Source organism: Sapajus apella, unplaced genomic scaffold (assembly GCF_009761245.1).
Source record: "Sapajus apella isolate SASKATOON/1434 unplaced genomic scaffold, GSC_monkey_1.0 scaffold36, whole genome shotgun sequence".
In the NCBI taxonomy this organism is placed as follows: Eukaryota; Metazoa; Chordata; class Mammalia; order Primates; family Cebidae; genus Sapajus; species Sapajus apella.
In genome coordinates, this window is record NW_022436976.1 from 8,650,226 (window position 1) to 8,672,549 (window position 22,324).

A 22,324-nucleotide genomic window follows, 5' to 3' on the forward strand; every position below is an offset into this window, starting at 1 on the left:
TTATTTAAAGTAAGTGCTTGAACTATTTAATATGCATAAAAGTGTGGAAAGTAAATGTAGTAATAAGTATCAGGAGAGATTGTAGAAGTCTACAGATAATGTGTTATGATGAAAAACTTTTGCCTTTTTCTCCATAGAAAATTAGATTTGGAGGGCCGGGCGCGGTGGCTCAAGCCTGTAATCCCAGTACTTTGGGAGGCCGAGGCGGGTGGATCACGAGGTCAAGAGATCGAGACCATCCTGGTCAACATGGTGAAACCCCGTCTCTACTAAAAATACAAAAAAATCAGCTGGGCATGGTGGCGCGTGCCTGTAGTCCTGGCTACTCAGGAGGCTGAGGCAGGAGAATTGCCTGAACCCGGGAGGCGGAGGTTGCGGTGAGCCGAGATTGCGCCATTGCACTCCAGCCTGGGTAATAAGAGTGAAACTCTGTCTCAAAAAAAAAAAAAAAGAAAATTAGATTTGGAGAAGACAGTGTAGGATAGTATTCTTCAGAGGCCTTTTTAGCTGTGGTTTAATGTCACATAATTGCCGTTATTGTGGAGTTTTAATTCAGAAAATTCAGTTATAAAATGCCTTTTTTACTCAAAACCTATGTTAATAAAGCTGGGCTGACATGCTATTACCCAGGGTAGGTCCTTATTTCCTTCAAAATATAAATATAAGTGTTACTTTAATTGCTAATACCACGAATTCGTATGGTTCCACTATTAAAATAACAATAATTTTTATGGTATAGATGTTATATGTTAAAACTTTACTTAAATTTAAGGATTTGTTCAAATGTGCTATGTTTTTTTGTTATCAAGGATTTTAAAATACCGAGTAATACAACATTAAAAACTCCTCTTGTTGCCGTATTTGATGATCTGGATATAGAAGTGGACGAAGAAGATGAACTTAGGGCAAGAGGTAAAATAATGATCCTGTGTAACACTTCTTTGTATGGCACTGCCCTTTTCTTTAGAAAACTATATAATGTAAAAGTTTCAACATCTGGAGGTAAAAGGGGCTTGATAATTACAAAAAAGGACTCTGAAATTTGGCCTAGTAAAACTTTATTTGCAAAAAAATCTTTTGGTTTCTCTGGTATCAGTTTGTCAAAACTGTGATCCTGCTTACTCTTTTGTTGCAGTTAAGCCTTATGATCTTTTATACCTAACTTGCCTTTTGAGATCTGTTTGAACAGTATTTCTCAACTCATTTCTCTATTGTCAGTGATGGGGAGGTATTAGGTATTAAGATATTCCCTTAGCAGAATTTCCAGGAGAAAACATCGGAAAAAGAATCAGATGATACACTTCTTCCCCTAAATTGAGAACCAGCCTATTCGGATTTTCCATATTTTAGGCCCACTGTTCTTAGTGTAAACTTAACATTGTCTGTTTTATAATTGATACTAGTGGTATATTGAATGTATATTTAGATAATTATCTGGAAATTAACACTTTGGCCTAAGTTTAATATGACTAGAGATAATTTATAAATATTTTATGTATTTCCCAGTTTTAACCCATTTAGTCCACACTACTAATTTTACTGGATACTTATCAATAAGTGGTAATTCAGTCTAGTTTTAGAGGTTTTTAGAAGTCTAAATTTTCTTCATTTCGCTCCAAATCCCAGTAGCATTTATACTTTTTTTGTAGTATTATTTCATTTTATAATAATGAAAGTAAAGTGATGAAAGTGAACTTGAATATATATGGAAGAGATAATAGTCATTCCCTGATTTTGAACCATATGAAATTACCATTTTTGTAGATTGTCAGCAGTTTTCTATTGCTCAACCTAATAAATACTGCTTTTTTTTTTTTTTTTTTTTGAGATGGTATCTTGCACTGCTGCCTGGGCTAGAGTGCAGTGGCGCCATCTCAGCACACTGCAACCTCTGCCTCCTGGTTTCACAAGATTCTCCTGCCTCAGCCTTCCAAGTAGGTGGGGTTACAGGCTCATACCACCACACCTGGCTAATTTTTTTTTGTATTTTTAGTTGATATGGGGTTTCACTATGTTGGCCAGACTGGTCTCAAACTCCTGACCTGACCTTTTGATCCGCCTGCCTTGGCCTTCCAAAGTGCTGGGATTACAGGGTGGTCCACCACGCCCAGCCATAAATACAACTTTCAATGCAATACATTGACATGGGAAGGGAAAACAAAATACAAAAAAAAAAAAAAAAAAGAAATGGGAAGGAAAAGGATGTTTGTTTATCAATGTATCATGACATTAGTTTTCTTGCATTGTCATTAAACTATTTTCTCAAAATAATTAAGCTTTAGTTATAATAGGAAATGTAAACATCTCAATGAATGCTTTATAAAAATGTCTAATCTTACTTAAATATTAATGGAAAAGCTATTCTTCCTGTGCAAATTCCAGAGCTTAAAGTGTCTAATCCTTGAATTTATGTAAAACTAAAAATTTTGGTGATTGTGCGGCTTCCAAAAGTGTGACTTCTCTGAATTGTTCAAGTTGCTATTTTATATTTCTATGAACCTTAGTATAGCTTGGGAAACATACTAATGACCCCCAAAATTGAGTCATTTTGCATTATTGAATGATGACTTCATGTATATTTTTTCTTAATAGGTCTTACAGGTTTGAAAAATATTGGAAATACTTGTTACATGAATGCAGCTTTGCAGGCTCTTTCTAATTGGTAAGTAGAGAAATTAATTTTGTTTTGTTGTACGATTTTTTAAAATTAGTTTTTGAGCAGAAAACCATTCAGCTATAGTATTTGACTAACTTTCAAGGTAGAGTAGGCAAGAATCTGGTTTGGGACATAACCCATTGTTGTCCCAATGGTGTTGCTGTATGTATGCCTGTCGTTTCTTGAGGCTGCTGGTTCTTGTGTAAACCCTGGGTAGTTGTGTGTCTTTGAGCAAATTAATTGTTTCTTACATCTAGAAAATGAAGAGCTTGAACTAATTATTCTGATCACTTTACTTCAGAGATCTTATGAAAAATTTTATATTTTTCTGTAGGGGGAAAGCCTTTAATAAAGCAGTCAGTCAGATGTTTTTTCTTAATCATAGGCTTAAAAAATGGAAGTGTCCCGGTGGTGTTACTCTTAGGTTTGGATGCATTGAGTCAGGTGGTATTACCCTTTAAATTTAGATGCATTGAGTCTGGACCAAAATTCAAAAGTCACTGACTTTGACATTACCCTTGTTTCTGGATTGAATTATAGAGCAGTGATTGGAGATTGAACATATGTCTACAGGTTGAGTATCCCTCATGTGAAATGCTGGGAATCAGAAGTGTTTCAGATTTTTTTGGATTTTGGAGTATTTGTTTGCATTATACTTACTGGTTGAGCATCGCTTATCCAAAAATCCAATATTTGAAATGCTCTAGTGAGCATTGGAGTTTTGGATTTTGGAGCATTTCGTATTTTGTATTTTGAATTAGGGATATTAAACTTGTACTTCTTACCAAAATAATCTAATGTTTATGTAGATATAACCCTCTATAAATATTTTGCCTTCAGTTGTCTTATGTTTCATAACCTTGTGATATAAAGATAACCCAGGTTTTATTAAGTGATCAGAGAACACATCTTTGAAGAAGAGACTTTTTTTTTTTTTTTTTTTTTTAAATAAGGTTGGATCTCACTCTGTTGCCTAGGCTGGAGTGCAGTGGCGTGATTTTGGCTTACCGCAACTCCGCAGGGTTCAATATGATCCTCTCACTTCAGCCTCCCAAGTAGCTGAGACTAGAGGCACATGCCACCAAATCCGGCTATTTTAAAAATTTTTTGTAGAGATGGGGTTTCGCTATGTTGCCCAGGCTGGTTTCCAACTTCTAGGCTGAAGTGATCCGCTTGCCTCAGCCTCCCAAAGTGCTGGGATTATAGGCGTGGGCCACTGTGCTCAGACATTAAAGAAGAGACATTTAATCTGAAACTTGAGGAATGAGCATGAGCTGATTGTTCAAAAGGATGGGTAGAGCATTCCTAGCAGAGTGCCCCTTGTAAGCAGCCTTGGGATGGGAAAGAGCTTGACACATTTGAGGAACTGGAAGAAAATCTGTGTGACAGGGTACAGTAATCACAGGGCTGAATGATCTGGGTCTAGGTTATGTAGGCCACATTAAAGATGTAGGTCTTTATTCTCGTGGTAGTAAGACACCATTGAAGCGTTTGAATAGTAGGGTAGCTAATAATCTATCTTATGTTTTTAACATATTACTGTGGTTGCCATGTGGACAGTGAATTGGTGGGGGAAGAGAGTGGAATTTGAAAGACCAGCTAGGAGACTATTATAATGATTTATGTAAGAAGTAGTGGTAGTTTAATCATCTGGAGTGGTAGGAAAAGAGTGAAGAAATTGGAGATAAACATTTTTAGGAGGATGATTGATTGATGGGATGTGGGTAGAGTAAGTAGAGAAAGGGAGAGCAGATTCAAAGTTTAACAGTTTTCTTATGATGAGAGAACTGTAGGTTGATGCTGTTGTTATTTTTATACACATAAGAAAACCAAGGCCGGGCATGGTGGCTCACACCTGTAATCCCAAGCACTTTGGGAAGCCAAGGCAGAGGATCATGATGTCAGGAGTTCAAGACCAGCCTGACCAACATGGTGAAACTTCATCTCTACTAAAAATACAAAAAAAAAAAAAAAAAAAAAAAAAATTAGCCGGGTGTGGTGGCTCGCACCTGTAATCCCAGCTACTCAGGAGACCGAGGCAGGAGAATTGCTTGAACCCGGGAGGTGGAGGTTGCAATGAGCCGATAGTGCCACTCCAGTCTAGGTGACAGAGCAAGACTCCATCTCAAAAAAAAAAAAAAAAAAAAAAAAAAAAGAAAAGAAAACCAGACACAGAAGTTTAAATAACTTTACCAACCTAACCACATAGTAAATACTAGCAGAATTCTGTTTTGTTTTTTTTTTAAGTTGGAGACAGGATCTTACTCTGTCACCTAGGCTATAGTGCAGTGGAGCAATTGTGGCTCACTGCAGCGTTGAACTCCTGGGTTCAAGGGATCTTCCTGCTTCAGCCTGCCAAGTAACTAGGACCACAGGTGCATGCCACTGCTCCCAGATAATGTTTTAAAAGTTTTGCAGAGATGGATTTTTGCTATGTTGCCCAGGCTGGTCTTGAACTCTTGTCCTTTAGTGATGTCCCACCTTGGCCTCCCAAAGTATTGGAATTATAGGCATGACCCACCATGCCTGGCACGGACAAAATTCTGAATCTTAGATTTTTATGTATATGTTTGTTTTTCTGGATCTTTTGTTGTTGATTACTGTACAATACTGCTTCCACAGATTTACTTTGTAATTCTTCTGATTTTTGTTGAAAAAGATGTGGTTGATACGTTTACACTATTGGTGGCTGGGTGTGATGGCTCATGCCTTAATTCCAGCACTTTGAGAGGCTAAGGTGGGAGGATTGCTTGAGTCCGGGAGTTCTGGAACCAGCCTGGACAACGTAACAAGACCCTGTCTCAATCCCTCCCCCCAAAAAAATTGCACTTGGTAAAGAGATGGCTTAGTAGTTATCTAATGCCTTCATAAGAGGTTTAGTTTATTGTAGGTCAGGATTTGGTCCTTTGCCCAGTCAGTTTCCTATAAATAGATTCTGTTTCCTATAAATAGATTTATGGAGGGTCCCTCAAACTAATACATTCTTTATAAATTGTTTCCTTATAAATTGCTAACCTGAGCCACCAACAAATATTAGTGCCATATAATGGAATGTAGAAGGCTGGAGGAAGTGCAGGTTTACTTGAAAGTTAAATTTTGATCCTGTTAAATTTGAAATGCCATGACAGCCATCAGTTTGCCCATTTGATATAAATCTGAAATTTAGATGACGTAGTTGACTTTATGTAAATTTGGCCATCATTGGAATATGGTTGAAAATTTTAGATCACCCAGGGAAAAAAGGTATATAGGGAAAAATCATAGGATCAAGTCCTGAGGAATCCTTGTATTTATATGTAAAGGGCAAAAACAGCAATAAAGAGGGAAAAGGAGTTTAGAAAGGCAAAGAAGAAAAGTAGGAAAATGCATTATAGTAGTCCAGAGAAGTTTTGTTCAAGAATGAGGGCATGGCCGTCTGTGGCAGATATTAGTGAGTGGGGACTGAAAAGTGTATCTGGCAGCATGGAGGACTCTGACATGGTGGGGCCAAATCTGATTTGAAAGGATTGAGCTCTTTAAGAATATGAAGGAATAAAGGTGAAGCTGTAAAAGGAATCAAAGAAAGAACAGCTACAGGGATATATATGTTGTCAGTTAATTGAATGACTAGAAATAATCAGTATTAGCTTTGACTCCACTCTAAGGTTTTTCTCTTTTTAAAATTAGCCCACCTTTGACACAGTTTTTTCTTGATTGTGGAGGACTAGCTCGAACAGATAAGAAACCAGCCATTTGTAAAAGTTATCTCAAACTAATGACAGAACTGTGGCATAAAAGCAGGTATGGAACTTACTATATTTTTCTTCTTTATTAAACTTTTAAATGAATATTATAAATATTGAAAGGATGCAGGTCTATTTATGGAGCCAGAAAAAAAGTAGAAGAGAGACATATTTGAGACAGCTTTGTTTCAGGCATGTTACATTTGAAGTTGAATATAAGGTGATATAGAAGTTTAGAAGCAGATGAAGGTATCATAGAAGTCTAGAAGTATTTGGTTTAGTGGGATAGTGTTGGAATGTTAAAGCTGCTATTACTGGAACTTTATAGAGTTTTATATTCAAGAGTAGGCATTCTCACACAATGATAAAATCAGCCCCTAAATATCTATATGAATGTTTTTCTGCTTATGTTTATTTGTTCTAAAGGTTAGCATTGGGATCATAGTTTGCTGTAATATGTTAATAATTTTGTTTTAGAGAACTATTCAGGAAATTTGCATTTTTGCAAAGTCATAATCATTTAATTGAGGGAAGACAGCATAAAACATCAGTTAAAATATCAGGGATAAGATATTTTGATGTGCCTGTGAAATATAGTATTAGGCAGTTTTCAATGATTTTTTTTTTCAACATAATTTTCAATTTAACACTTTGAATTATTGGTTGTTAATTTTTAAAATAAAAATTTTAAATCACAAAAATTACTCTTTAAAAATGTTTTCTTGCTCAGGCCAGGATCTGTTGTGCCTACTAACCTGTTTCAAGGAATTAAAACTGTAAATCCAACATTTCGGGGGTATTCTCAGCAGGTTAGTTTATTGCTTTTTATTCGTAATTTTAATAATCTAAATACATTTGGAAAATGGCACTATGCTTTTTTTGGTCTACTTATCTTTTGGGGTCATCACTCCTTGTGTCTTTCTCTTGCCATGTTTATTGTTTATATTTTTTCAACTTTTCTTTATTTTTTTTGAGGTGGAGTCTCGCTCTATCACCCAGGCTAGAGTGCAGTGGTTCAGTCTTGGCTCACTGTAACCTCCACCTCCTGGGTTCAAGTGATTCTCCTGCCTCAGCCTACTGAATAACTGGGATTACAGGTGTGTGCCACCACACCCGGCGAATTTTTGTGTTTTTAGTAGAGATGGGGTTTTGCCGTGTTGGCCAGGCTGGGCTTGAACTTCTGACCTCAGGTGATCCACCCTCCTTGGCCTTCCAATGTGTTGGATTACAGGCGTGAGCCACCACACCTGGCTTTTTAAATTAAATTAAATTTTTTTTAGAGAGATAATGTCTCATTATGTTGCTCTGGGTGTTCTTGAATTCCTGACTCAAACGATCCTCCCTCCTTGGTCTCCCAAAATGTTAGAATTACAAGCATGAGCCCCCGAATCCAGCAGAAATTGACCTTTAGATCATCTTTAGTTTATTAAAACTTATATCTGGCTGGGCATGATGGCTCATGCCTATAATCCCAGCACTTTAGGAGGCTGAGGTGGGCAGATTGCTTGAGCCCAGGAGTTTGAGACCAGCCTGGGTAACATAGGGAGACCTCATTTCTAAAAATAATTTTAAAATATGTATCAAGCAGGTGTGATGGCACATGCATGTGGTCCCAGCTACTCAGGAGACTGAGGTGGGAGAATTGCTTGAGCCTGGAGGATCAAGGCTACAGTGAGCTGTGGTCATGCCCTAGCACTCCAGCTTGGACAACAGAATGAGACTCCATCTAAAAAAAGAAAACTTTCATTTACGTAATGTTTTGGAGTTAATGCATCTCATTACTCTAGTACCTTATGTTCTACAAACTGGTATTTTCTCAATATAGTGCTGTACATTTATAAAACAGTTGATAATGATATTTTGTGTATTTTCCTTTACGTTTCTTTATACACATGTAATGAAGTGGTAACATTATGTTGCTGATATATTAGGATGCTCAAGAATTCCTTCGATGTTTAATGGATCTGCTTCATGAAGAACTGAAAGAGCAAGTCATGGAAGTAGAAGAAGATCCTCAAGCCATAACGACTGAGGAGACAATGGAAGAAGACAAGAGCCAGTCGGATGTAGATTTTCAGTCTTGTGAATCTTGTAGCAACAGTGATAAAGCAGAAAATGAAACTAGCTCTAGAGGCTTTTCTGAAGATAATAATGAAACAACAATGTTAATTCAGGATGATGAGAACAATTCAGAAATGTCAAAAGATTGGCAAAAAGAGAAGATGTGCAATAAGATTAATAAATTAAATTCTGAAGGTGAATTAGATAAAGATAGAGACTCTGTATCTGAAACAGTTGACTTGAACAACCAGGAAACCGTCAAAGTGCAAATACACAGCAGAGCTTCAGGTGACAATTTAGTAGTTTGTTCATGAAAATGATAATATTTCATTTGTAGACATGGGTGTTTAAATAATTGTTACTTTGGGTATTTCTTTTTTTTTTTTTTTTTTTGAGCCAGTGTCTTGCTCTGTCACTCAGGCTAGAGTGCAGTGGTGTAATTTTGGCTCATTGCAGCCTTCAACTCCCTGATTTAAGTGATTCTCCTGCCTCAGCCTCCCGAGTAGCTGGGACTGCAGGGGCACGCTGCCACGCCTGGCTAATTTTTTGTATTTTAGTAGAGATGGGGTTTCACTGTGTTGCCTGGGCGGGTCTCAAAGTACTGAGCTCATGCAACCCACCCACCTTGGCCTCCCAAAGTGTTGGGATTACACGCGTGAGCCACTGTGCCCGGCCTACTTTGGGTATTTCGGATTAGAATTATAATTTTGCAGTATTCGTGTGTGTGAGTCATAAAATTATAGAACCTGAAGATAAAAGGAATGTAGGGGTCATTTAATTATATAAGAAATTCATCTTCCTTTTGAAGTAAACATTTCATCAGATGTCTTTTGTATACTTATGCAGTAATCTAAAAAATTGGTGTCCTCAGAATTTTCCGTTTTAAGCAAATTATGTTGAGATCCTGGAAGAACGCAAAATAACCCAAATTGCAATTTTCTAATTATTATTCACTAGTAGATTTAGATTGTTGTCATTGGAGTCACATCAGATGTGTTTCAGTGTAGAAGTTTAATTAACTATAGTGAGCCCTGTTGTGATAGATTATGCTATGACACTAGTTAGTGTCCCTTTGAGGAAGAGTATGTGGCCAAATGAAAGTTGAATTAAATTTCTTTGTAGTTTATCTCTTCAAGAGTTATCTTGGCTTAATGTGGTATTTAGTTTTCCAAAGCACATAAGATTGGGCCATTAGAGGTTCAAATTATGTGATCTTAAAATAAGTTGCAGACATGTAATGTAAAAAAGTTTATTTTCTCTAATGACTCAAGAGTGAGAGTAACTAAATTATTTATTTAGGTATTTTAATGAATCCAAAATTTCTTCTTGAGAAATACTCTTAACTATAGGAAGACTTGTGGTTCACTTGCGTAAAGTGCATAGGTGCTTTCTAGTCAGGAAGACTAGGAGTGTTAGGCTCCTTCATTATACTGATCTTATGTAGAAGTTGTTAGTGAATAAATATGTCAAATATTAGTATTGAAAGACTTAGTTTTAACTGCTGTCCAGGCTTTTCTTGTCAAAAGCCCAGTTAAGCTTCATTAGGGACATACTGTCTTTTGTTGCTCTGTAACAGGTTTGTTCTTATATGTGGTAACTAGGGGATGACCTAAATCAGGAGTCTGAGCTATTAGTGTTTTAAGGGCTTGATGAAAAAAATCTGGCAAAGTCCATAAGGCACACAAAGCTAATATATTTACTCTCTGGCCCATTATAGGAAAAAGTTGCCAACCCCTGACCTAAATTTCATTAACTTTATTCCCTTCAGAAAGTCCTAGAGTGAGTCTTTTTTTTACTCCCAATATTATGCAGTCTGATTTAGTCATGGTTGAAATATTGAGAAATACCTGTGTGAAAAATGATTTTGCATTATCTGGAAAAATTTCTGAGTACATCCCCTTTCAAGGTCTCTTATTAACAATTCTCTTTTCTTCATTCAAATATTTACTGTTGCCCTGGAATATGTTAGGCACTAGGAATCCAACAGCATACTATCGAGATAGCTCTTACATTTTCTTGATTCATCTTATAATTTAATTCTAAAAAAAGGTTCTTTCCTGATTAAGTGGTATGTTTTTTCTTTTTCTTTTTTCTTTCGTCTTTTATTTTTTTAATTCTCTTTTCCTTTTTCTTTTTGAGTTGAAGTCTCACTCTGTTGCCCAGGCTAGAGTGCGACCTTGGCTCACTGCAACCTCCGCCTCCCAGGTTCAAGCAATTCTGCCTCAGCTTCCCGAGTAGCTGGGATTACAGGCGTGTGCCACCAAGCTAATTTTTGCATTTTTAGTAGGGACAGGGTTTCACCGTGTTAGTCAGCCTGGTCTCAAACTCCTGACCTCAGGTGATCTGCCCACCTTGGGCAGAGTGCTGGGGTTACAGGAGTGAGCCACTGCACCTGGCCCATTTTTTTTTTCTTTTCATTAAAGTAAGAATAAAATAACTTATGATTATACCTACGTTTCCTGATTTTGATTATGTTAGTTTGAGAATAATCTATTTTTCTCCCACATGGTTTTAGAACTTCTAAAAAAAACCTGTCCTGAATTTTTTTTTTTTTTTTTAAGACAGGGTCTCATTCTGTCACCCAGGCTAGAGTGCAGTGGCATGATCACATCTCACCATGGCCTCAACCTCTTGGGCTCAAGTGATCCTCCCACTTCAGCTTCCTGAGTAGCTGGCACACAGGCACACACCACCATGCCCAGCTAATTTTTAGATTTTTTTTGTAGAGTTGGGGGGTGGGTCTCATGATGTTGCTCAGGTTGGTCTTGAACTGCTGGGCTCAAGCAGTCTTCCCATCTTGGCCTCCCAGTGTTGTGATTATAGACTTTAGCCACTGGGCCCAGCCTCTTGTTTTTTTTTTTTTTAAATGAGCTGTGTGGACAAACAAGATCCTCTTTGGCTTCGTGTTTCCACTGCTCACTTCCTAAACTGACTGTAATAGTAGTGTGTTATAAATATTAGTTGGGGCCAGGCATGGTGGCTGACGCCTGTAATCCCAACACTTTGGGAGGCCGAAGTGGGGTGATCACTTGAGGCCAGGAGTTCAAGACCAATGTGGCCAACATGGTGAAACCCCATCTCTACTAAAAATATAAAAATTAGCCAGGCCTGGTGGCAAACACTTGTAATTTCAGCTACTTGGGAGGCTGAGGCAGGAGAATTGCTTGAACCCCTGAGGCAGAGGTTGAGATGAATCGAGATCACACCACTGTACTCCAGCCTGGGGGACGGAGGGAGACTGTCTGTAAATAAATAAACAAACAAATATATATTAGTTGCATTTCTGGGTAGAAGATTACTGTTATTTTGCTTAGTAAATACCTTGTTAAGTATTTAACTTGACATTTGTTAATAAGAATTGTGTGCAAAATATCAAACCAAGAAACCTTTAACATTATTGGACAGGTGGAGTAATTTTACTATTTAAGGTAATAATACAATTTTAAATCTTATAGAATATATCACTGATGTCCATTCAAATGACCTGTCTTCACCACAAATTCTTCCATCAAATGAAGGTGTTAACCCACGTTTATCAGCAAGCCCTCCTAAATCAGGCAATTTGTGGCCAGGATTGGCACCACCACACAAAAAAGGTAAAAAGTTTCTCTTATTCAGTCTCTTTTGCTTTGGGCTTTAGTTTAAAATGATGGTTTTGATATTTGATAATTTAAAGTGTTAATTAGGAAATATGATTTGATATTTTAAAACGGATAGCATAATTTTACACAGACATGATTAAAAATTTTGTGTGTTGGTCCTATTTTTAGCATTTTACATACAGTTGAATTCACTTTTTCTTGTGTAGAGCTTTATGAATTTTAACACTTGCAGCATAGATTCTTGTTACCACCATCACAAATAGAATACAGAACAGCTCTTAACACCCCAAATAATTTCCGAATACTACTACTTTGTAATCAGATCATCTCCCTACCCCTATGCTCTGGCACTCTTGATCCTCTTTTCTTATTGTTTTGCCTTTTCCCAGAAAGGCAAAATACCTTGTTAAGTATTTAACTTGACATATAAATGGAATCATATACTATGTTGTCTTTTGATTTTTAAAAAATCTTTTTATATGTAGTATTTGAAACAGGCTTGCCTCTCAGCACAATGCATTTGCGATTCAGTCACACTACTTACTGCATGTCTGAATAGTTTGTTCCTTTTTATTACTGAGGAATGTTTCTTTTTCTTTTCTTTTTTTTTTTTTTGTTTTTTGTTTTCTGTTTTTTTGAGACAGTCTCGCTCCGTCTCCCAGGCTGGGGTGCAGTGGTGCAATCTCGGTTCACTGCAGTCTCCGCTTGCTTGGTTCAAGCAGTTCTTGTGCTTCAACCTTCTAAGTAGCTGGGTCTGCAGGTGCATGCCACCTTGCCTGGCTAATTTTGTGTATTTTTAGTAGCGATGGGGTTTCACCATGCTGGCCAAGCTGGTTTCAAACTCCTGATCTTGTGATCCGCCCACCTTGGCCTCCCAAAGTGTTGAGATTACAGGAGTGAGCCACCGCACTTGGCCTAATGTTTCATTTTTTATGGGTATACTACTATTTATTCACTTATTCATTGGTGGACTTTTGAATTGTTTCCAGTTTTTGGCAATTGTGAATAATGTTGGTCTAAAATTTATGTACAGGTTTTTATAAGAACATATTTTCATTTGTCTAGGACAAATACCTGGAAGTGGAATACTGGGTTTTATGTTTGTTTAATGCTTATAGTTGTATTAAACTGCTAGACTTTTTACCAGAGTGTCTGCCATTTCATATTCTTTCCAGGTATATATGAGAGCTCCAGTATTACATTTTCTTAGAATAAAACATAGGAGAAAGTCTTCATGGCCTTGGTTTAGACAAGGGGTTCTTAAAGACATCAAAAGCATGATTCATTAAAGAAAAAATTAAAAGTTTTTCTTGACAAAGGACATTAATAGAATGGAAAGATAAGGTTTGGAGGAAGTAGTTATAAATCATATAGCTAGCAAAGGACTTGTATCCAGAAATATATAAAGAGTTCTTAAAAACTTTAAATAATAGAATCTTTTCTTCAAATAAAGCCTTACTTGGAACAAAAACAAAGATGGGGAGACCAAATCCCTCCTATTTTATCTTTAGCTTGATGATGACTTTCATCTTTCCCTCACTTTCTAACCTCTTTCCCTCTTTTTTTTTTTTTGCCTTGTAGAACATTTAAGTAGACATCTCAATGATGAAGCATTTCCACCATCTTGCATATGGAGAAAAATGCCTTGAATATTGTACTAATTTAGAATTTTTTCGTTTTCTCATATGTACTTTTATGGTGGCCAAGGATCATTTATACTTTTATAAAAAACAGCAAACATCTGAAGCCTTGTCTGCTTGGTTTCTTTTTATGCTCTTTTGAAAAGTATTTTGAAATTTCCTTTTTAGCACAGTAATTTTTACAGTTTGAAGATTCTAGAGATCATGTACAAGTAAGATTGACAAAGCAGTAAAAAAATTCTAGAGAAAAATTTTAAAGGAGCTGCTTTGATTTTTTTTTTTAATGTTTTTCAATCCTAGCTCAGTCTGCATCTCCAAAGAGAAAAAAACAGCACAAGAAATACAGAAGTGTTATTTCAGACATATTTGATGGAACAATCATTAGTTCAGTACAGTGTCTGACTTGTGACAGGGTGAGTATGAAGGCATTAGAATACACAGAAAATTCCTGACAGTGCTCTTGAAAAATGTGACAAGATGATGTGAAAAGTTTAATTCCTTTTCTTTGCTATTGATGATCATGTATGCATTTATTGTGTTTACATCAATACAAATTGATTCTAGGTGTGGAATTTACTTTTTTGGAAATAGCAGCAACATCCTATTTAAAGGATTGTGACCCATCATTGGACAGGCATGTATTAGGAAAAATTATTAAATTTGTCATTTATTTTGGTTACATGTAAAGGTGAGAAGTTGTTCAGCAACAAGAATTGGTAACACATGCATATTCTCCCAAGGCTGATGAAATTTGTATACTGAGAATCTGTTGACATTCACAGGCACGAAGCTGTGAATGTATCTCTTACATTTAGTTATAATATGGTTTGTAAATATTTTTCCATGTTTAGGCTGGGGCTCAGATACTAAAGTTCGTATCAAATTCATAGACACTAGCAAAGGCATAAATTAAAATTATCATGCATTTTTAAAATAACACTTCAAATCTTCAAAGTTTCTTTGAGCTTTTCTTAAAAACAATTCTAATTTGGGGCAATGATGAATATGAAATAACATATCAAAAACAAAAATCAATTATTGTGTTAGAACCTAAAGTCAAATCTAAGGACTTTCAGTAGGGTAATTTTAATGTAGGTTATTTTGGTACTAAATATTTAAGTGGAATTATCAGACATGTTTTTAGCTATTTAAAGTTAGATGCCAGGTTTTGCCTTACCCTTTTTAAAAAACATTTTAAAACTACCATCAAAGGTCAGTTTTCAAAAATAAATACAATAGTGTTTAAGAATTTGGACCTCAAGATGCAGCATCCAAGATGCTGGATTTGGGGTCTTTAATGCTGCAATGTCTGTGATTGTAATGGGGATGCTAACAGCTACTGCACAGGGCTTATGTGAAGATTAAATTTGGAATAGCACCTGATACAGAGCAAGTGTTTGTTTTTTGCTATTATGACTATAAAAGCAGTTTAATTTTTTTTTCTTATTTAAACTTGCTTTGATCTTTGGAGCCTAAAATCTAACCTTGTGAATGTTTTGCTGGATTATGTTCATCTTGTTTTTAAAACACAAACAATTGTAGGTGTCTGTAACCCTCGAGACCTTTCAAGATCTGTCCTTGCCAATTCCTGGCAAGGAAGACCTTGCTAAGCTGCATTCATCAAGTCATCCAACTTCTATAGTCAAAGCAGGATCATGTGGCGAAGCATATGCTCCACAAGGGTGGATAGCATTTTTCATGGAATATGTGAAGAGGTATGTATTTATTTTCTTTGTATTGTATGATTGTTAAAACTGCGTTTCTGCTGTACTGGCAGAACACTTCCTTTTTTTTCTATCAATGATGTTTCAGGTTTGTTGTCTCATGTGTCCCTAGCTGGTTTTGGGGTCCAGTAGTAACCTTGCAAGATTGTCTTGCTGCGTTCTTCGCCAGAGATGAACTAAAAGGTAAGAAATGTAATCATATCTATGGCTAAATTGTTGTAGGTGAATCTAAAATACTAGTGGGAAAATATACTCATAAAAGTTAAGTTTTAAGACATCTTAATAGTACTTTCACTTATTGGCATAGTGTTAGTGTCCTCCTTGACGATATAAATATAACAAGAAAAATCACATCCTGAAGGAATTCATGTGAATTCCTGTAGTGTAAGACAAATGAGAGGTGAAATATTTTATAGCTGTTCTGAGATTCATAGAAGGGCAAACTCAACCAAAATAATGGACTTACTTATGTATCTGTACTTGTGAGCTACTCCATATTATTTAAGGTCATTCACTATTTTTGGGTATCTAGCACCTTGCTTGGACATATGACAGGCAGTAAGTATTGTTGAATGAATAAATGGAAAAGATATTATTTGAGGCAGGATTTCAGTGTTGGCAGGAGTTAAGGGAGGGGAAGGTAAACAGTAATCTGATTCATGAGCATAGACTGAAAAAAAGGAACCTTGTTTTACTGTGCTGGGACGTCAGCATGGAGCAAAATCAAAGAATTACAGGACCATAATAAGCAGTTTGCTGTTAATTTGAAAGCAGTGACCAGATCTGTTTTATTTGCAGGTGACAATATGTACAGTTGTGAAAAGTGCAAAAAGTAAGTGACATTGACAGTGCTTTTAATTGCATGTTGTGTATTTTTCTTGGTTTTTAGAACTGGGTATGTGGAGTTAAGTTTGCCACTGTATTTAGAAGAATATAGACCAGAAAGCTTTATTCTAGTAATAATAGAGATTAGCTGTTTTGTGAAACAGATGTAAGGTAAAAACTTGACAAATACAGATTTGATTATTAATAATCAAATCCTTTATCTTTTTTACCACATTACCACATGTAAGAATAAAGTTGTTTTTTTGTTTGTTTTTTTTGGGGGGGGAGGAGACATAGTCTCACTCTGTCGCCAAGGCTGAAGGTGCAGTGGCGTGATTGCAGCTCTTTGCATCCTCAACCTCCTGGGCACAGGTGATCCTCCTGCCGTAGCCTCTCAGGTAGTTGGGACTACAGCTGCACACCACCATGTTTGGCTAATTGTTCTGTTTTTTGTAGAGATGGAGTTTTGTTGTGTTGCCCAGGCTGCTCTTGAACTCCTTGGCTCACGACGATTTGCCAACATTGGCCTCCCCAAATGCTGGGATTACAAGCATGAGCCACTGTGCCCGGTCAAGACTTTGTTTTTTTTGAGACAGAGTCTTGCTTTGTTGTCCAGGCTGGAGTGCAGTGGTGCGATCTTGGCTCACTGCAACCTCCGCCTTCTGGGTTCCAGCAATTCTCCCTGCCTCATCCTCTCAAGTAGCTGGGATTAGAGGTGCCCGTCACCACACCCAGCTAGTTTTTGTATTTTTAGTAGAGATGGGGTTTTGCAGTGTTGGTCAGGCTGATCTTGAACTTCTGACCTCAGGTGATATGCCTGTGTCAGCCTCCCAAAGTGCTGGGATTCTAGGCATGAGCCACCGTGCCTGTCCAAGATTTTGATATATTGGCTTGAACTACAAATTTTATAAAACTGAGATTTTGCTTTATCTAGTTTTACTTAATACCTAGATGTTTAAAGTCATAGCCACACCATAGACAGTAGCACATTTGTTAAAACAGAAAATAATTTTCATCAAATAATTATACAACCCTAAATTTTTGATTACTGATATCTTGGTTTGAATTATTTTTTACAATAAGGGACTCCAGTGTTTTGATTAAGATATTTAATGTAGGCCGGGCACTGTCGCTCATGCCTGTAATCCCAGCACTTTGGGAGGCCAAGATGGGTGGATCACCTGAGATTAGGAGTTTGAGGTCAGGAGTTAGAGACCAGCGTGATCAACATGGGAAAACCCTGTGTCTACCAAAAATAAAAATATTAGCTGGGCATGGTGGCGGGCACCTATAACCCCAGCTACTTGGGAGGCTGAGGCAGGAGAATTGCATAAACCCAGGAGACAGAGGTTGCAGTGAGCCGAGATTGCACCACAGCACTCCAGCCTGGGCGACAAGAGGGAAACTCCATCTCAAAAAAAAAAAGATATTTAATGTATATGTGCAACATAATTCAGTGGCGAGTGTTTCTAGTCTGATACCTTTTTTGTTTGTTTGTTTTTAGAGATAGAGTTTTGCTTTTGTTGCCCAGGCTGTAGTGTAATGGCTCAATCTTGGCTCACTGCAGCCTCCGCTTCCCGGGTTCAAGAAGTTCTCCTGCCTCAGTCTCCTGAGTAGCTGGCATTACAGGCATGCGCCACCACACCTGGCTAATTTTGTATTTTTAGTAGAGATGGGGTTTCTCTATGTTGGTCAGGCTTATCTCGAATGAACTCAGGACCTCAGGTGATCCACCCACCTAGGCCTCCCAAAGTGCTAGGATTAAAGGCGTGAGCCACCATGCCCGGTTCTAGTCTGGTATCTTTTGTCTCTGCATTTTCTTTCCTTTTTTTTTTTTATGTTTGTTTTTTTGTTGAGGCAGGGTCTCACTCTGTCGCCCAGGCTGGAGTCCAATGGCGTGATCTCGGTTCTCTGCAACCTCCGCCTCTTGGATTCAAGTGATTCTTCTGCTTCAGATCCCCCCCACCGAGTAACTGGGACTATAGGCATTCGCCACCACGCCTCACTAATTTTATATTTTTAGTAGAGGTGGGGTTTCACCATGTTGGGCGTGCTGGGTCTCTGCATCTTCTAAAAGATTTTTGCTGCAAATTTAAATATACTGTCTTTTTGTAGATTAATTGATTTTCTCTTTTCTCCCCTTAGGTTGAGAAATGGAGTAAAGTTTTGTAAAGTACAAAAGTTTCCTGAGGTATGGGTGTTATTTTAACTCAACTTGTGGTAGGAACACAAAGTATTAATGTAACAAAATATAGTAATAAATTCTCTTTGCTTGGTTGAAGAATTGAATGGTTGCTATGTATGCCGTATTAAGATTATTCATTTTTTGCTGGGTGCAGTGGCTCATACCTGTAATCCCAGCACTTTGGGAGGCTGACGTGGGTGGATCACGAGGTCAGGAGTTTGAGAGCCTCCTGGCTAATGTGATGAAACCCCGCCTCTACTAAAAATGCAAAAATTACCTGGGCATGGTGCCGTGTGCCCAGAGTCCCAGCTACTCAGGAAGGTGAGGCAGAAGAATTGTTTGAACCCAGGAGGTGGAGGTTGCAGTGGGCTGAGATTGTGCCAGTGCACTCCAGCCTGGGCAAGAGAGTGAGGCTTTATCTCAAAAAAAAAAAAAAAAAAAAAATTATTCATTTTAAAAGTATTGAGTTAAATACTGTAAGTGCCCTTTAACAGTGTGCTATGTTGAATAAAGTTTAATCAAACTTGCAGGATCTTTCCAGGTCTAAAGTGTAAAATTATAAAAACAAATAGCAGTGAACTTAGTACCATGTTTCACCATTTCCATATTTTTTGCATCTCTGGAAGCAGGTTATACTTGCAGATTAATACTTAACCTTGACACGTCAGTGTATATTGAATACACTCCTTTATCTAGCATTTAAAACTAAGTAAAAATCTAAATAACTTTATAATTGTATTTTGATTGAACACCTCAGTTTCTTGGTTATTGAATAAAAATATTACTGAGTTTTACTTGTTACAGTGGTTTTTGTTTTTTTGTATTGACAAATTAGTTTTTTTAAATTTTATTCTCTTTTAGATTTTATGCATCCACCTTAAAAGATTCAGACATGAGCTAATGTTTTCCACCAAAATCAGTACCCATGTTTCATTTCCGCTAGAAGGCTTGGATCTTCAGCCATTTCTTGCCAAGGATAGTCCAGCTCAAATTGTGACATATGATCTTCTGTCAGTCATTTGCCATCATGGAACTGCAAGTAGTAAGTATATAGGTTTAACAATTGTTCCTAGATTAAAAAAATAAAATAAAATAAGCCTGGGCATGGTGGTTCATGCCTGTAATCCCAGCCCTTTGGGAGACTAAGGGAGACTCACTTAAAGCCAGGAGTTTGAGACCAGCTTAGGCAACATAGTGAAACCCCATCTCTACAAAAAAACAAACAAAAAAAGAATAAATAAACATCCTAATTGATCTTTTAAATAATATCTGAATCTCTAAAAGAAAAAAACATTAAAAACAGATGTTACTGCTAATTATTAAAAACGTCAATTTTATGAAATTAAATATTTTTTACTATGATGTTTACAATATTGAAAATTGTATACAGTTAAATAATAAGGGGATTAACATGATGATTTTTATATTAGGTTTTTTAAGATTATATGTCCTAGCCCGGTACGGTGGCTCACTCCTGTAACCCCAGCACTTTGGGAGGCCAAGGTGGGTGGATCACTAGAGGTCAGGAGTTCAAGACCAGCCTGGTCAACATGGTGAAACCCCACCTCTACTAAAAATAAAAAAATTAGCCAGACGTGATGGCGGACACCTGTAATCCCAGCCACTTGGGAGGCAGAGGCAAGAAAATTGCTTGAACCCGGGAGAGGGAGGTTGCAGTGAGCTGAGATTACGTCATGGCACTACAACCTGGGCAATAAAAGTGAAATTCCAAGTCAAAAAGAAAAAGGAAATTATGTATTCTAATAGCTGGGTGTTAGTGAATCATGCCTGTAATCCTAGCACCTTTGGAGGCTGAGCAGAAGGATCACTTGAGGCCAGGAGTTTGAGAACAGCCTGGGCAATATAGCAAGACTCCATCTTTAAAAAACAAATTAGCTAGGCATGGTGATGTGCACCTGTAGTCCCAATTACTCAGGAGGCTGAGGCAAGAGGATGGCTTGAGCCCAGGAATTTGAGGCTGCAATGAGCTGTGATCCCTTCCCTGCACTCCAGCTGGGCAACAGAGCAAGACTCTATCTCTTAAAGAAAAAGAAAAGGATTATATGTTCTGTCATCTAGTGCTGAAGGAATGGTGGCAAGTATACACATTGAAAAAAATACAAGCATAGTTTTTTCTATATCCCAGCTACTGTGCTAGGCACTGGAAATATAAAAAGTTTATCTTCCATTCTTATGTTGTTTTTGTATAGTTGTAATGATTTCTTTTTCCTCAAATTCAGGTGGACACTATATAGCCTACTGCCGAAACAATCTAAATAATCTCTGGTATGAATTTGATGATCAGAGTGTTACTGAAGTTTCAGAATCTACTGTACAAAATGCAGAAGCTTATGTTCTTTTCTATAGGTAATGGAAATAACTATATATGTGAAAGAACATCTCACAGTTGAGGCTTATCAGTGACTTCTAAGACATTCTAATGGATTGTTGAGTCAAGATTAGAAATTGTTTTCCTCCTATTTTATTATAGTAAAGTACACTAAAATGTTGTATAGCAGAATTGTTCTTTGTTCAGAAAATGTTGTTACATGAAGAGCAAAGGGATGTATTTTGTTTTAGAAAGATTAATTTTAATTTAAAAATTAGGTATTGATAGTCTGAATTAAGTACTAATTTTTCTCCTAAAGTAGCTAATAATTGAAGTATTACTATAAAAAGATTTGGTATTTTTAGCATCTTACAAAAGAAGATGCTAGCTCCTGAAACAGAAGCAGATTAATTATTTAGCTTGATCTTATTAACAAACATTTGAATGCCTACTGTGTTCCAGTAGTTATGTAGATACTCGCAGGTAAGATACAGTGTCATCCCTATGGTGGATTATACAAAGGATATTTCTTTTGAAATTCCCAAGACCTAATAAAGTTAGTGTTAATATGTGTGCTAAGTCTAATAAGAAAAATCCATCTACTAGTAATGTAGTAAAATGCATATTGAATTTATGAATAAACATCCTAATTGATCTTTAATTGAATTTAATCATTGATCTTGAATTTAATTAATCATTGTCCTTGATAGGAAGAGCAGCGAAGAGGCGCAAAAAGAGAGGAGAAGGATATCAAATTTGTTGAACATAATGGAACCAAGCCTCCTTCAGTTTTATATTTCTCGACAGTGGCTAAATAAATTTAAGACCTTTGCCGAACCTGGCCCTATTTCAAATAATGACTTTCTTTGTATTCATGGAGGTAAGAAATCTTGTAATGCAAAGCAGTGGTAGAGGTTTGCTGTAAAATAATTTGCAAATTAGGAGAGCCACAAATTTTCCTTATTTCCCATTTCCCCACCTGCATTCAAACTTAACGTGTTTAATTCCATATGGTGTCAGAAATTGACTTTCCTTTTGTATTATAGGTAATCTCTAGCCTCTTTATTGTGCATATATTTATTGAGTAAATACTTTCTAAACTTTTCGCTAGTGTCTAAAGCCTCTAAAGATCCTTTTTCTTCTGTGAAAGCTCTAATTTCATAGTAGAGTCAGATACTTAAACAGCTGTTTACATTACAGTGACCTCTTCTATTATACATCATTTTTTCTACCTGAGGCATTCCTGTACTGGTGATTTTGTCTACCAACTATATTGGTGGTTCTTAACCCTGTTGTCTAAATGAATAGTTGGCTTTTTTCCCAAGTATGAAAATATATCTGGGATTTAAGTAAAAAAGCCGCATAATTAAATATAACTTTGGCCCTTGTGAGACTGCCTGGGTTAATGTTCGTTCCTACAATAAATGGGACCTTTGTGTGATGCTGATCAAACTTCAAGGTTGAAGATGGGATATTCATGGTAATTATGTTTGTAGTGAAACCAAAAGGGATAGGGATACCTGTATTGGACATAGAAATTCTAAGGTATATGTTCATCTTGAGGAAATATGTTCACCAAA

The 22,324-nt window shown here is 36.9% G+C and overlaps 1 protein-coding gene across 4 annotated transcripts in view; it reads left to right on the forward strand.

Annotated features, from left to right (window-relative positions):
- The window catches only part of USP33 (ubiquitin specific peptidase 33), a 65,143-nt gene that overhangs the window by 25,307 nt on the left and 17,512 nt on the right, over positions 1-22,324 (forward strand). For 3 of the 4 annotated variants that reach the window (XM_032296542.1, XM_032296545.1, XM_032296544.1), the window contains exons 6-19: positions 810-912; positions 2,593-2,662; positions 6,323-6,436; positions 7,109-7,187; positions 8,310-8,727; positions 11,895-12,035; positions 13,982-14,094; positions 15,224-15,396; positions 15,494-15,588; positions 16,204-16,237; positions 18,376-18,421; positions 19,277-19,457; positions 20,656-20,782; positions 21,455-21,624. In XM_032296542.1, the coding sequence (XP_032152433.1) occupies positions 810-912; positions 2,593-2,662; positions 6,323-6,436; positions 7,109-7,187; positions 8,310-8,727; positions 11,895-12,035; positions 13,982-14,094; positions 15,224-15,396; positions 15,494-15,588; positions 16,204-16,237; positions 18,376-18,421; positions 19,277-19,457; positions 20,656-20,782; positions 21,455-21,624 (1,864 nt within the window). The remainder of the gene's footprint in view (positions 1-809; positions 913-2,592; positions 2,663-6,322; positions 6,437-7,108; positions 7,188-8,309; positions 8,728-11,894; positions 12,036-13,981; positions 14,095-15,223; positions 15,397-15,493; positions 15,589-16,203; positions 16,238-18,375; positions 18,422-19,276; positions 19,458-20,655; positions 20,783-21,454; positions 21,625-22,324) is intronic. The other variant, XM_032296543.1, reaches the window with a different exon arrangement.